A 13,651-nucleotide genomic window follows, 5' to 3' on the forward strand; every position below is an offset into this window, starting at 1 on the left:
TATTCAAAAGCAGAGACATTACTTTGCCAACAAAGGTCTGTCTAGTCAAGGCTATGGTTTTTCCATTGGTCACGTATGGGTGTGAGAGTTGGACTGTGAAGAAAGCTGAGGGCCGAAGAATTGATGCTTTTGAACTGTGGTGTTGGAGAAGACTCTTGAGAGTCCCTTGGACTGCAAGGAGATCCAACCAGTCCATTCCAAAGGAGATCAGTCCTGGGTGTTCGTTGGAAGGACTGATGTTGAAGCTGAAACTCCAGTACTTTGGCCACCTCATGCGAAGAGTTGACTCGTTGGAAAAGACTCTGATGCTGGGAGTGATTGGGGGCAGGAGGAGAAGGGGACGACAGAGGATGAGATGGCTGGATGGCATCACTGACTCGATGGACATGAATGTGTGTAAACTCCGGGAGTTGGTGATGGACAGGGAGGCCTGGCGTGCTGCGGTTCATGGAGTCGCAGAGAGTCGGACACGACTGAGCAACTGAACTGAACTGAACTGAACTATAAGATTTAGAGGCATTCAGAATAGTGAGAAATACTAAAATCAAAAAAAAGATTCCTCATTGAGAGAGAAAGGAAGAAATGGGTCTAACTGGACAAAAGGGCACATTCTTATGTTTAATCTCTGTAACATGAGTTAAGTAGTTTAATTTGATAATTTATAGAACCTTGAAGAAACATGAAGTAACCTATATGAGAGAGAAATCATGAATACTACATAATTTTGATGAAATAAGATCAAAAAACAGTGTCACTTTGAAAACCCCTAACTTTAATGTGATCAACAACCTACTGTGGGAAGACTTTTGAAATCTCACTTTAGAGCTGATGGTACCTTACAAAATCGCTTTAATTTTACCTAGTGGGTGTTTTGGTTTCTTTTTAAGATTTGATTTTTCTTTTAAGAAATTTGGAAAATGTAGAATTATAACTTCAGGGAAATTCATTATTTTACTTAGCAAATAAACAAATTAAGATTTCTGAAAATGAATGTGAAATCCATGACCTCAAGGATAATTATTTTAGAAACTGTTTTATTGTCTAGATACCTAGAGGTATTTTTAGAAAAAAAACATCATTTATCATATGTCAGTGAGGGATTAGTGTTTGCTTTTTTTTTCCTAAATGAAAAGAATTAGATTTAGATCTCAAAATACTGCCATATCCTCAAAATGAATCTGTTCTTTGTACATTTCTCTTGCAAATTCCACCTCTTTTACTGCAGGTTTTAAGTCCACACCTTATGTCCTACCCTGACCATTTTAGCCACGGTTTTTTCTGTTGGGCTATTTTAACAACCTGCTAACAGGCTGCCAACAGATCTCTGTTGCTAATCTCAGATCCTGCCAATACATTCTGTGTGTGGCTTTCTTAAACACAAACTTGATCATGTGTCAATCCCCTTCATAAAATTCTTTAATGGCGTCTCATTTCCTACAGGATGAAGTCCTTTGCATTCCATACGAGGCTCCACGTGGACTAAACTTTGCCTGCCACACTAGTCTCATCTCTCACTGTGGATTCTGTGCTCCACACAGGCTTGATGTTTCTGCAGAGCAACCTATTTCCCATCCAACTTCCTCTTCCTGAAATGATTTCTATTTGTAGTGGATATTGCCTCCATACCCAAGTTGTTATTCAGACCATTTCTCTAAGATGCCTTTCGTGATCTCTCCTTCATCACTTCCTGTGGTCCTCAAACTTTTCTGCACATTAGAATCACCTGAAAATTCTAAAGCTTAGGAAGGGAGACCCAGTGTCAGTTTTTTTTAAACTCCGCAGGTGTCTGATCAAGATGGTTTAAATATTCCTCCATATCTTCCTATAGTTTATTATTTTATTTATACTTTTGATTCTTTAAGCCACCTTAAAAGTATTTTAATCTGTGATGTACAGTGAGGATATAGGGTTTATAGTTGTAACAGATGAAAGAGACAGACTACCAGTTACCAGTATAGCATTCTTTTCATAAATCTCTTCAAACATCACTGTAATTTTAGAACAGTTTCATCATGTCAAAAAGAAGATATATTCTTCACTGGTGACTGCAACAACCTCAGCCTCCCCTCCCCCAAACCTAGACAACCACTAATCTACTTTCTGTCTTTATAGACTTCTCTGTTAAAGATATTTCATATGAATGGAGTCATATAATATGTGGTTTTTTGTGACTGGTTTCTTTCACTTATCATGTTTTCAAGGTTCATCTATATTGTGGCATATATCAAGTAACTCATTCCTCTTTATGGTTTCAATTTTATGGCTAATCCACATTTTGTTAATTTGTCAACTGAATGGACATTTTGGTCACTTATAAAGTATGAACACTTCCAATATATATGTTTTTAAAGTGTGTTTATGACTCACGTAGGTGCTACTGCATATTCATTCAGTAGGTACTGTATATAACATACACCAAAATGTTTAAAAGATACAATGAAATATAAACAGCATTCCTACTTTTGTTTTCCCACCTCTCAGTGGGTCATCTGTATTCTGGAAACCTCTCACTTTTACAGATTTTGAGGCTACTAGATCAAGTGAGTAAGTTAGCTGAATAACAATATTTTAGATAGAAGATACAGTGCATGCAAATACATGGAAATAAGAGATAATATGGCACCTTTTCTTGTCTTGGAAGTTGTGTGTCTGAAATATAAAGTGGAAAGGAATTTTCAGGCAGTCATTTTTATCTTGTCCCTCACTATGATAGTTTAAGGCTTAGTGAGAGTAGAATATCTATACTCGTCTTCTTTCTCTCTCTCTACACACAAACACATATATATGTGTGTGTATATATATGACACATATGTATATATATGACACATATATACATGTGTGTGTGTGTGTGTGTGTGTGTGGGCTTCCCAGGTGACTCAGTGGTAAAGAATCTGCCTGCCAAAGCAAGAGACACAGGAGACATAGGTTCCATCCCTGGGTTGGAAAGATCCCCTGCAGAAGGAAATGGCAACCCACTCCAGTATTCTTGCCTGGCAAATCCCATGGACAGAGGAGCCTGATGGGCTACAGTCCATGGGGATGCAAAGAATCAGACACAACTTAGTGACTGAGCACCTATATTAATATGAACACCTAAGAAGGAATATTAAATAAAATTTTTGTTCTATAAAAGTCTATAATTTTTGTAAATTTATAGTTTTATTATTACAGTTGACCCTAGAATAACAAGGGTTTAAACTGTACAGTTCTATTTATTCATGATTTTTTCCATGGCTGCATCCAGCATGTGATTGGTTGAATCTGTACAGGTGGAACCACGGATATAGAGGACCAACTATAAAGTTGTACTCAGAATTCTAACTGTTGGGGGATTGGCACTCCTAACTGCCCACACTGTTCAAGGGTCAAGTTTATTATTTGGCAGTGTATGTTAGACGCTGTATTAGAATACTTTCTAGAAACCCCCTTATAGTTTGGACTTTTTTCAAATAACTCCAACCAAGAATTAGCAGCATTAATTTCCTACTTAACCACTCTATTCTGGTTCATTTCTCAACATCTTAGTTGCAGTATTTTCTGTGATTTAAGGAGACAGACTGAGTCTGCTACAAGAAAACAACATCAAAAATAAGTCCTTTGTACTTTCTCTTCTACAAAACCCATGGAGACGTCCCTCACACTTTTATTTCATATTGTGCTGAGTTCAATATTAAGCAATACAGAAGAAAAATGATGTGTGTTCTTACCAGTTTGGTTGTGGTTGAAGAGAAAATGGTTGTAATATTTATCCTACTACAGCCAAAGGCTTTCCTAGTCTGTGGTATCTTGTGAAGACTCTGGGCAGACTACTGGGATAGAATCCAATCAACTTAATTCCTCAGAAATATTTCTCAAGATTAGCTTGTTTATTTTTCTATTATTCACATACTCATTTTTCTAGGTATTTTAACAAGCATATCACAGTAATTAATTTACTACCTTATATGCTCTTAAGCCAATAGTAATTAATACTGAGTTGAAATAAAGACAAAGCATTTGTGAGGTTGACTCAAGCCTTTACTTCAGTGAGTGACAAAGCTGGGAATAGAATGTAAAGTTACTAACTCAAAATATTGAACCCATTCCATTCAATGTGTTGGCTTTCTTTTGTGACTAAGCCAGAAATTAAAAAAAAATTAATCAGTAAGAATGTGTCTGTAATTATGTTCTAATCCAAAATAAGAGGGTGAGAAATTTTCCACTTCACCAAGAAAAAAAGTGTAAGATTGCTTTGGTAACGATTTCGGTTTATGAAATTAATCAGACAAACAAACCAAAATAATCCTTATTCATTAAAGGATTAATTAATACCATTTGAAAACTTAGGTACTTTCTAAATCCTTTTATTTCCTCCATTAAATGTGTTTTTATACCGTAGAGTTCAGAGACTAACTTTAGTTGATAAACTACCTTGATGAGTATTATATGTCCTAGGTTTCCTGATTGTTTTTTGACTGTGGGTACCATATAAGAAATGTTCAGAGACACCAAGCCTAAGAAAGCACCTAAAGATTACAGCTCTTCGTGGTTTGAGACAAAGAGGACTGGTTTTTCAGCCTACTCTGCTTTTACACACTACCATTTCCCACTCTCAATTATTTTCTTTAAGAATCCACTTTCCTCTGAAATATGACTTTCCTTTTTTTAAAAAATTTATTCATTAGAACAATATTTGTCAAATGCCTGAAAACATACAGGCTCTGTTTTAGGCTCTAGACATAAATCAGCAAGTAAAGCAGAAAAGTCACTGCCCTCAGTGAACTCACAGGTTGGATCTAACTTTGGTGCCCTTTTCAGTTTGAGCTCACCAACATTCACTCATCATGTACTTTTTCAGTTTTCTTTTTCCAAAATGGTAGGTTTCCAAAGGTAATGCCCTCATCTTTATAGTGGCAGCTTCTTCCCTATTATATTTAAATGAGTTATTATGCACAAAGCACTTAAAATAACTGGCACATGGAAAGCCCTATTTGTGTAAGTGTCAACTACAGGTCAAAGTTGTAGTTTTTCCAATAGTCATGTACGGATGTGTGAGTTGGACCATAAAGAAGGCTGAGTGCCAAAGAATTGATAGTTTTGAACTGTGGTGTTGGAGAAGACTCTTGAGAGTCCTTTCAACTCTCAAACCAGTTGGAGAGTTGAAATTGGTTTCACTTGAAAACCAGTAGGATTCAAACCAGTCAATCCTAAAGGAAATCAACCCTCAGTATTCATTGGAAGGACTGATGCTGAAGCTGAAGCTCCAATGCTTTGGCCACCTGATGCAAAGAGCCAACTCACTGGAAAAGACCCTGATGCTGGGTCTTTTGAAAGATTGAGGGCAGGAGGAGAAGGGGACGGCAGAGGATGAGATGGTTAGATAGCATCATTGACTCAGTAGACATGAATTTGAGCAAACTCCAGGAAATAGTGAAAGACAGGGAAGCCTGGAGTGCTGCAGTCCATGGGGTTGCAGGGAGTCGGACACGACTTAGGGATTGAGCAACAAACAGATTGAATATAGGAGTTGTTGTTCAGAAGGTAGGAGTAGCAAAGCATTTTCCATCCTATCAGCATGCCAGCAGATACTGCTTATTCTTAAGCAAATTCAGGATTATGGGTAAACCTCATAACAAGAATACTACCTGAACATTTAAATTTAGAAAAATATAAATTGTTCTGATAATGCCCATCACAAGGATTCTCTACATTTCTTCCAATTGTAAGTTTTATTGGTGCTTTGAAAAGATGATTTAATATACAAAAATATTTTTAGTCAAACAAGTATGTTAATAGAATGAAAAACATTGTATCTATTCCTTGCTTCTTCAACTGAGATTTAGTCATTTGAAGGGAACCATAACTATAAAGTAGCTTATAGGCATAAAATGCGGTATTCTGTATTCTCTGCCAAATAATAATACCTCATATTTATGTAACATGAATAGTTTACAAAATCCTGTCACATGCCCCATTACACTTAGTTCTGTGACTAAACAAGTAGATTAAACAAGTATTGTGTCCCATTTTGCAAATGAAGAAACCAGTATTAAAGATACTTAGATTGACCCTAACTTAAACGGTAGATTTGAGGAGTCAGATCTTCTGTCCAATATTCTTTCCACTATAAAACTGCAAAGCATTGTTTCCTTTTAAAATAAAACAAAAGCCACAAGCAATATGACCTGTTAGCTTGAAGCCAGAATCAGCAGACAGAGGACTGGCCTATAATTTATAGCATTACCACTAAGATTGAATAAAATGCCCCCCATCCAATTCACCCTCTAACCCCAGGTTCCAGAAAGCATATTTGGACAGAGTCAACTTCAGGTGAAGCATAATTTGATCATCTTTTTTTCTACTCTCACTTCATTAAATGTACCTTGTTAGAACTATCATTAGAGATAGGGGTTGGGAAGAATGGATAAAATCTGAACCAGATTATAGAACAGTCTAGGCAGGTAAAAAAAAAATCTGAGACACTGAAGCGCCAGAAATACCGAGTATGGTACTTTCAAATAATGGCACATATTTTCACATTTAAATTAAATTATTCTGATAGATGTGGAAAATGTATTTTTCCAGGATATTTTTCAAAGCTTCTTCCTAAAATAATTAGGGGAAAATCCTATAAGATTTGGGGAGTCAGTTTCTCTTTGTCTCTTTCTCTCTCTTACCCACTTGCCTTTGCTCTCTTCATCCCTGAATTTGGGAAATGCATTGTTTTCCTTGATTTAGGGAAGTGTGGATGTCAGGAAACTTGGGATTGTAATTTTATCAACTAACTCAAACTAGTACCATAATAAGAAAATACCTTTAGCCACAGTTATCAAGACAGTATGGTACTGGCACAAAGACAGAAATATAGATCAATGGAACAAAATAGAAAGCCCAGAGATAAATCCACACACATATGGACACCTTATCTTTGACAAAGGAGGCAAGAATATACAGTGGATTAAAGACAATCTCTTTAACAAGTGGTGCTGGGAAATCTGGTCAACCACTTGTAAAAGAATGAAACTAGAACACTTTCTAACACCATACACAAAAATAAACTCAAAATGGATTAAAGATCTCAACGTAAGACCAGAAACTATAAAACTCCTAGAGGAGAACATAGGCAAAACACTCTCTGACATACATCACAGCAGGATCCTCTATGACCCACCCCCCAGAATATTGGAAATAAAAGCAAAAATAAACAAATGGGACCTAATTAACCTTAAAAGCTTCTGCACATCAAAGGAAACTATTAGCAAGGTGAAAAGACAGCCTTCAGAATGGGAGAAAATAATAGCAAATGAAGCAACTGACAAACAACTAATCTCAAAAATATACAAGCAACTCCTACAGCTCAACTCCAGAAAAATAAATGACCCAATCAAAAAATGGGCCAAAGAACTAAATAGACATTTCTCCAAAGAAGACATACAGATGGCTAACAAACACATGAAAAGATGCTCAACATCACTCATTATCAGAGAAATGCAAATCAAAACCACTATGAGGTACCATTTCACACCAGTCAGAATGGCTGCGATCCAAAAGTCTACAAATAATAAATGCTGGAGAGGGTGTGGAGAAAAGGGAACCCTCTTACACTGTTGTGGGAATGCAAACTAGTACAGCCACTATGGAGAACAGTGTGGAGATTCCTTAAAAAACTGGAAATAGAACTGCCTTATGATCCAGCAATCCCACTGCTAGGAACACACACTGAGAAAACCAGAAGGGAAAGAGACACGTGTACCCCAATGTTCATCGCAGCACTGTTTATAATAGCCAGGACATGGAAGCAACCTAGATGTCCATCAGCAGATGAATGGGTAAGAAAGCTATGGTACATATACACAATGGAGTATTACTCAGCCATTAAAAGAATACATTTGAATCAGTTCTAATGAGGTGGATGAAACTGGAGCCTATTATACAGAGTGAAGTAAGCCAGAAAGAAAAACATGAATACAGTATACTAACGCATATATATGGAATTTAGAAAGATGGTAACAATAACCCGGTGAACGAGACAGCAAAAGAGACACTGATGTATAGAACAGTCTTATGGACTCTGTGGGAGAGGGAGAGGGTGGGAAGATTTGGGAGAATGACATTGAAACATGTAAAATATCATGTAAGAAACGAGTTGCCAGTCCAGGTTCAATGCACGATACTGGATGCTTGGGGCTAGTGCACTGGGACGACCCAGAGGGATGGTATGGGGAGGCAGGAGGGAGGAGGGTTCAGGATGGGGAACACATGTATACCTGTGGCGGATTCATTTTGATATTTGGCAAAACTAATACAATTATGTAAAGTTTAAAAATAAAATAAAATTTAAAAAAATAAAAATAAAAAGCTTCTTAGAAATGAGTTCTAACAACTTAACAGCCTAGGGTGGTTCGGCACACTCCATTTCATTTTCTAAAAGGCTCACAAACACTTGTGAGCTGCACGCTGTAGACTGTGGCTTCCTTCTTGCGTCCCCTAGGGGAGTTCAGATTCCTTTCCTGATCAGGTTTTTAACTTATTTTCTTTATTCCCCATTTTATTTACCCATTCTTCATTTCCCCAGAATACTACTCCTCTTCCTCATGTGTATCCTGCGCCATGCTGCTTTCGTGCTGTAGTTGTGGTGTCTTTTCTACCTGCTGTGGTTAAATATTATTACTCCTTTAAGGCCCAGTTCCACTTCCTCTTCCACCACCCAATTTTTCCCTCTCCCTCCTCTGCATAAATTTCATAATTACTTTATCAGGACCTCTCCTATGTCATTTGCACCATCGCATAGTTGAAGAGTATGTCTTATCCATTTTCCAGCCTACAAGCTCTACAACATCACAACTGTCTTCTTTTCCCTCACTCTCATGTGTGACAGTGCCCCCACCATGACGGTTTGCCATATAATAGGCTAGAAAAAGCGTTGACCTTGAAGTCTAACAGCCCTAATTTCAAATTCTTGCTCTATCATTTATTAGTCATATAACCGTGGGCAAATTACTTAAACTCTCTGAACCTCTGTTTCTTCATATTTAAACTCTCTGAACCTCTGTTTCTTTATACTTCAACAGGAGCACGAGATGATCATACTTCTGTTGTTACAGCACAAATTTAAGTGAGAAAGCAGGCACAGAGTTATGAGCATCTCAGACAAGCTAGGTCCTAAAAACTGGCGGTGGTGCTGGTAGTAGTAGCCATGCTGTATTTTAGCAGCCACTTTATTGCTTGTTTCCTCAGTCACACAGAGGGCATGAAGAAGACTGTCATACCACACATGAAGTGATTTAAGGAGGATTTTGACCAGTTTAGAAACTCTCAGAATTAACTTGCAGAAAAGTACTTCATCAGTTTACTCCAAAATAATAGAATCCTCCTTTAAGTACTGTTAGCAATTATGTTATTCTGCACAGTTGAATTTGCTAGGGTAGTCATGGCCTCAGGAGATTTTAGATAGCAGTTATTTCTTTAGTATCCTCCTTGAGATCCAACCAGTCCATTCTAAAGGAGATCAGTCCTGGGTGTTCTTTGGAAGGAATGATGCTAAAGCTGAAACTCCAGTACTTTGGCCACCTCATGCGAAGAGTTGACTCATTGGAAAAGACTCTGATGCTGGGAGGGATTGGGGGCAGGAGGAGAAGGGGACGACAGAGGATGAGATGGCTGGATGGCATCACCGACTCGATGGATGTGAGTTTGAGTGAACTCCGGGAGTTGGTGATGGACAGGGAGGCCTGGCATGCTGCGATTCGTGGGGTCGCAAAGAGTCGGACATGACTGAGCAACTGAACTGAACTGAACTGATTGACTTTATGAGATCTTTTTATTTTTAAATATTCAGGGTTTTTTTTTCCTTATTGCTACAACACAGAGTTTGTATTAATAATTTGTAGGTTCCACATTCAGAATAACAGGGCAACATTGGAATGTTGTCAAAATGCCCATCAAATTACAAGAATTGTGTGTCATACCATCTGGAGAAGTAGAAAGTGTGTTCTATTGAGGGGTCTGGAGGCAACATCAGTCAACCATGTGCTAGTCCTGAGATCCATATGAGGCAGAATAAGGTAAAAGCGAACAGGAGGACAGGCTATAGCCAACAGGTGGGAAGCTGGAGCCCCCAGAAGAGAAGTCGTTTATGCCCATCAGTAATTCTCAGTAACTATTTATATATTGTATTTGTTTCTTGTGATCATTATTAATAAGAATGGAGAAGCATCTGATGAAAAGCTTATCAGATAGTCATATAATTAAAAACTTTTATTAGTAAAATATAAGACAATTAAGTCTAATTGAAACGTTAAACACTAGTTTAACGTTTAGTAATCAGAACCTGTCTTTACCAGTCTATGTTCTCTTATCTCTTAATTTACTAGATAAGTTAATTTAACATTATTTGAATTGATTTTTAGTATATGTGTTGTGGTAATTAATTTATGTGCTGTATGACTATAAGTTATTTTCAACATGACTGCTATTTGAATTATAGACTCAACAATCAATATACTCTCTCTAAAAAAGAGAGAAAAAATTTCGTATTTGGAAAGGAGTGAAACTTAAGCTTCTCACTCCAGTATTCTTGGGCTTTCCTAGTGGCTTAGATGGTAAAGAATCCACCTGCAAAGCGGCAGACCTGGGTTCGACCCCTGGGTTGGGAAGATCCCCTGGAGGAGGGCATGGCAACCCACTCCAGTATTCTTGCCTGGAGAACCCCCATGGACGGAAGAGCCTAGTGGGCTTCAGTCCATGGGGTCGCAAAGAGTCAGACACAACTGAGTGACTAAACATACATGAGACTTTCAAAAAACAAGTTTTTTAAATTACTAAGAATAGACTGTATTTGGGGATTAAAAATTCCAGGAAGTTTCAAAAAGCAAAACTTGAATTTTCTGTATACCAGTTATTTACAATAGCATTTACAGTGTACTAATTGTTCTAAGAACCTGCCTGCTAATCCAGGAGACGTTAGAGATGCATGTTTCATTCAATCCTTGGGTCAGGAAGACACCCTGGAGAAGGGAACGGCAACCCACTCCAGTATTCTTGCCTGGAGAATCCCACAGACAGAAGAGCATGGCAGGCCATAGTCTGTGGAGTTGCAAAGAATCAGACACGACTGAAGCAACTTAGCACACTAAATGTTTTAGGTAATCTAGAGATAATTTAAAGGTTATAGGAAGATGTGCATATTTATATGCAAATACTATATCATTTTATATAAGGAACTTGAGCATCCTTGGATTTTAGTCTGGATGTTGAGGGTCCTAGAACCAGTTCCCCACAGATACTGAGGGACAACTGTATATAATTGAAAGTGGTTATTAGACTATAATGAAATACATCTGCAGTGATTATGCACTGCAAAAAAAAAGTACACATAGCAATGTATAGAGAGAGGAAACAGCATTGGGTTATCAGAAAATCTGGTTTCTGATATTCTCAGCTTAGCACAACCATTTAACCTCTCTGAACCTCAGTTTTCCCATCTGTAAAATAAGCAAGTTATTACTGTTTAAATTCTTAGTGTTGATATTTTGTGTTGTGTTTCTGCACATATTCCTTTTGTACTAAATTTAAAAATTAAGATTTAATAGCTAGTAGAACATGAACATATAGACCCCTAGATATGAACTGTCATATATTCACTAGTCACCCCTCCTGGAAGTGCCTAAATGGGGGAAAAAAAAAAAAAATATATATATATATATAGTTATATTCCAAATGAAAATATAAAACAGTCTGAAAATGTGGATAAATTTAACTGTATTATAATGTGTTGCCTTTATATTTCTTAAATCATCTGATAGAAAAACACAGAGGAAGGTAGTCTATATTACTTTGGAGAATTATTTTAAGCTCCAAAATAACATGATGAAATGAGGCTAGGATGAACAACAGAGAAAGAAAAATGTTTTACATCTGTGTAAGTGTAGATAATTCCACTTAACATTCAATGTTGAGGCATACCTCAATGTGTAGTATTCAATATTGAAACATATTATTTCACATAGTACCTAAATTATTTAATCACTTTTGACTAATTTTCATGAAGTTCTAGAGGCTTATTTTGCCCACCAGATGGAGCCAGCATTGTTTGATTTGTAGAATTTAAAATATACTGAAAATAAAAATTGGTTAAATGAAATTAATAAGTTGTACATTTCTTACTTCAGCACATAATACAGAAAAAAATTAAACTTTTAGCCCAGTCTTTGCCTAAATTTCTGCCTAGTCTTCATAAATGTAGATACCTCCATTAAATAATTTCTTCATTGTGAATTAGTTTTTATATTAGTAGTTTCATTGGATAAACCAGTTTTCTTCTTATCACCTTTTAAAGATACCATCTAAGCAGTTTCAGTTATCTTTAAAACAAAATTAGTACAATAAATAAATATTGTGGATTATAATTATGGCTGTATTACATATAAGCTCTCATTTTAATGTCACTGAATATTCCCAATGTTATCATTTCTATAGTGGATTTTCTTAATAAAACAAACCAAAAAAACAGGCATTTTGACTGAGGTGGAAGATATGCAGTTTATCCCCAGTAGCTCCTCAAGGAGATGGTATAAAGCTTCAGTGATTGGCTGTAGCTCTTACAGAGATTCTGCCCAGAAAGCTCAGTGCTCAAGGGCTTCATGAGGGATAACTGCCTTCAGGTTGACTTCTACTCCTCTCACCTCTGTTTAATAAGCATAGAAATTATCTAATTCCTTACAACTCAACTTAATTAGGCAGCTATCTATTGAAAAACTGTTTGTACACTAGGGGCCCAAAGCCCCTACAAGGCCCTCAAGGAGCCCTTCCATCCAGCAAGAGCTACAAGGCAATCATGGACACTGCTGTAATTTAAGATCTAAGAATGAGCACACTGTTTATTTGTCCATTCAGCTTCTATCCATTGAATACATACTATATGCAGGGAATATACTAGCCCACAAACAGGGCACTCTCCCTGCCATTTGAGTTTATAGCTGAAGGGGCAGTACAAAGAGAGAGTTATGATATAGTTAAGTGAGGAGCTACAAAGTGTTGAAAAATTCAAATGAGGGAAATATACGATTAATTAAGGGGAATCAAGAAAAGCCATAAAAGACTCTTTCTAGATGGAAATTATTTTCATTGACCCACTGTTTGGCATATCACAGTTCCTATTTATTATGGTCCAGGAGGAATTCAAGACCTTTTTTGGTAGGACTTTATATTTCATCAGGACACTTCCAGTATGGTGACATGATGCCTTTTTATGTCAAACTGGAATATCTTCTTCTAAGTTTTCTTTAGTTTCAGACATGAAGAAAAAATAACCACACTGGTTAAGAGATTGTACTTTAGAGCTGGACTTCCTGGTTTTTATTCCCATGTTTATAATCCCCAATTATAACCCACTCAGCAGAATAGGTTAATAATGTGTTGTTTATGAGGATTAAACAAGTAATTGAGGGTACCAGTATCTGGCACTTAGTGAGTACTTGAAATGTTAGCTATCATGTTATTTATTATTTTCCTTTTTTTGCATCATGTTAGCTATTTTCAAGTCTGGTGCTTTTCCTAGAATTAATTTAAGGTATATATAAAATTTGATAAAAACATACTTTGTAGCTTCCAGTGTGATGAGATACAATTAGGTGTTAGTAACTTTGGTATTTTTCTATATTCATATTCATTA

At 36.8% G+C, this 13,651-nt stretch overlaps 1 protein-coding gene across 17 annotated transcripts in view; it reads left to right on the forward strand.

Annotated features, from left to right (window-relative positions):
- CWC27 (CWC27 spliceosome associated cyclophilin) overlaps positions 1-13,651 on the forward strand; it is a 271,711-nt gene that overhangs the window by 192,043 nt on the left and 66,017 nt on the right. Inside the window, exon 12 of one of the 17 annotated variants that reach the window (XM_086361941.1) lies at positions 1,441-2,338. The exons of the other annotated variants lie outside the window; for them this stretch is intronic. Within the exon in view, the coding sequence (XP_086218067.1) occupies positions 1,441-1,445 (5 nt within the window). The 3' untranslated portion in view covers positions 1,446-2,338. Of the gene's footprint in view, positions 1-1,440; positions 2,339-13,651 lie in introns of those variants that run through there. 17 annotated transcript variants of the gene reach the window in all.

Source organism: Bos grunniens, chromosome 20 (genome assembly GCF_055505025.1).
Source record: "Bos grunniens cultivar Pamir isolate PY7600 chromosome 20, Bosgru_T2T1.0, whole genome shotgun sequence".
Lineage (NCBI taxonomy): Eukaryota > Metazoa > Chordata > Mammalia > Artiodactyla > Bovidae > Bos > Bos grunniens.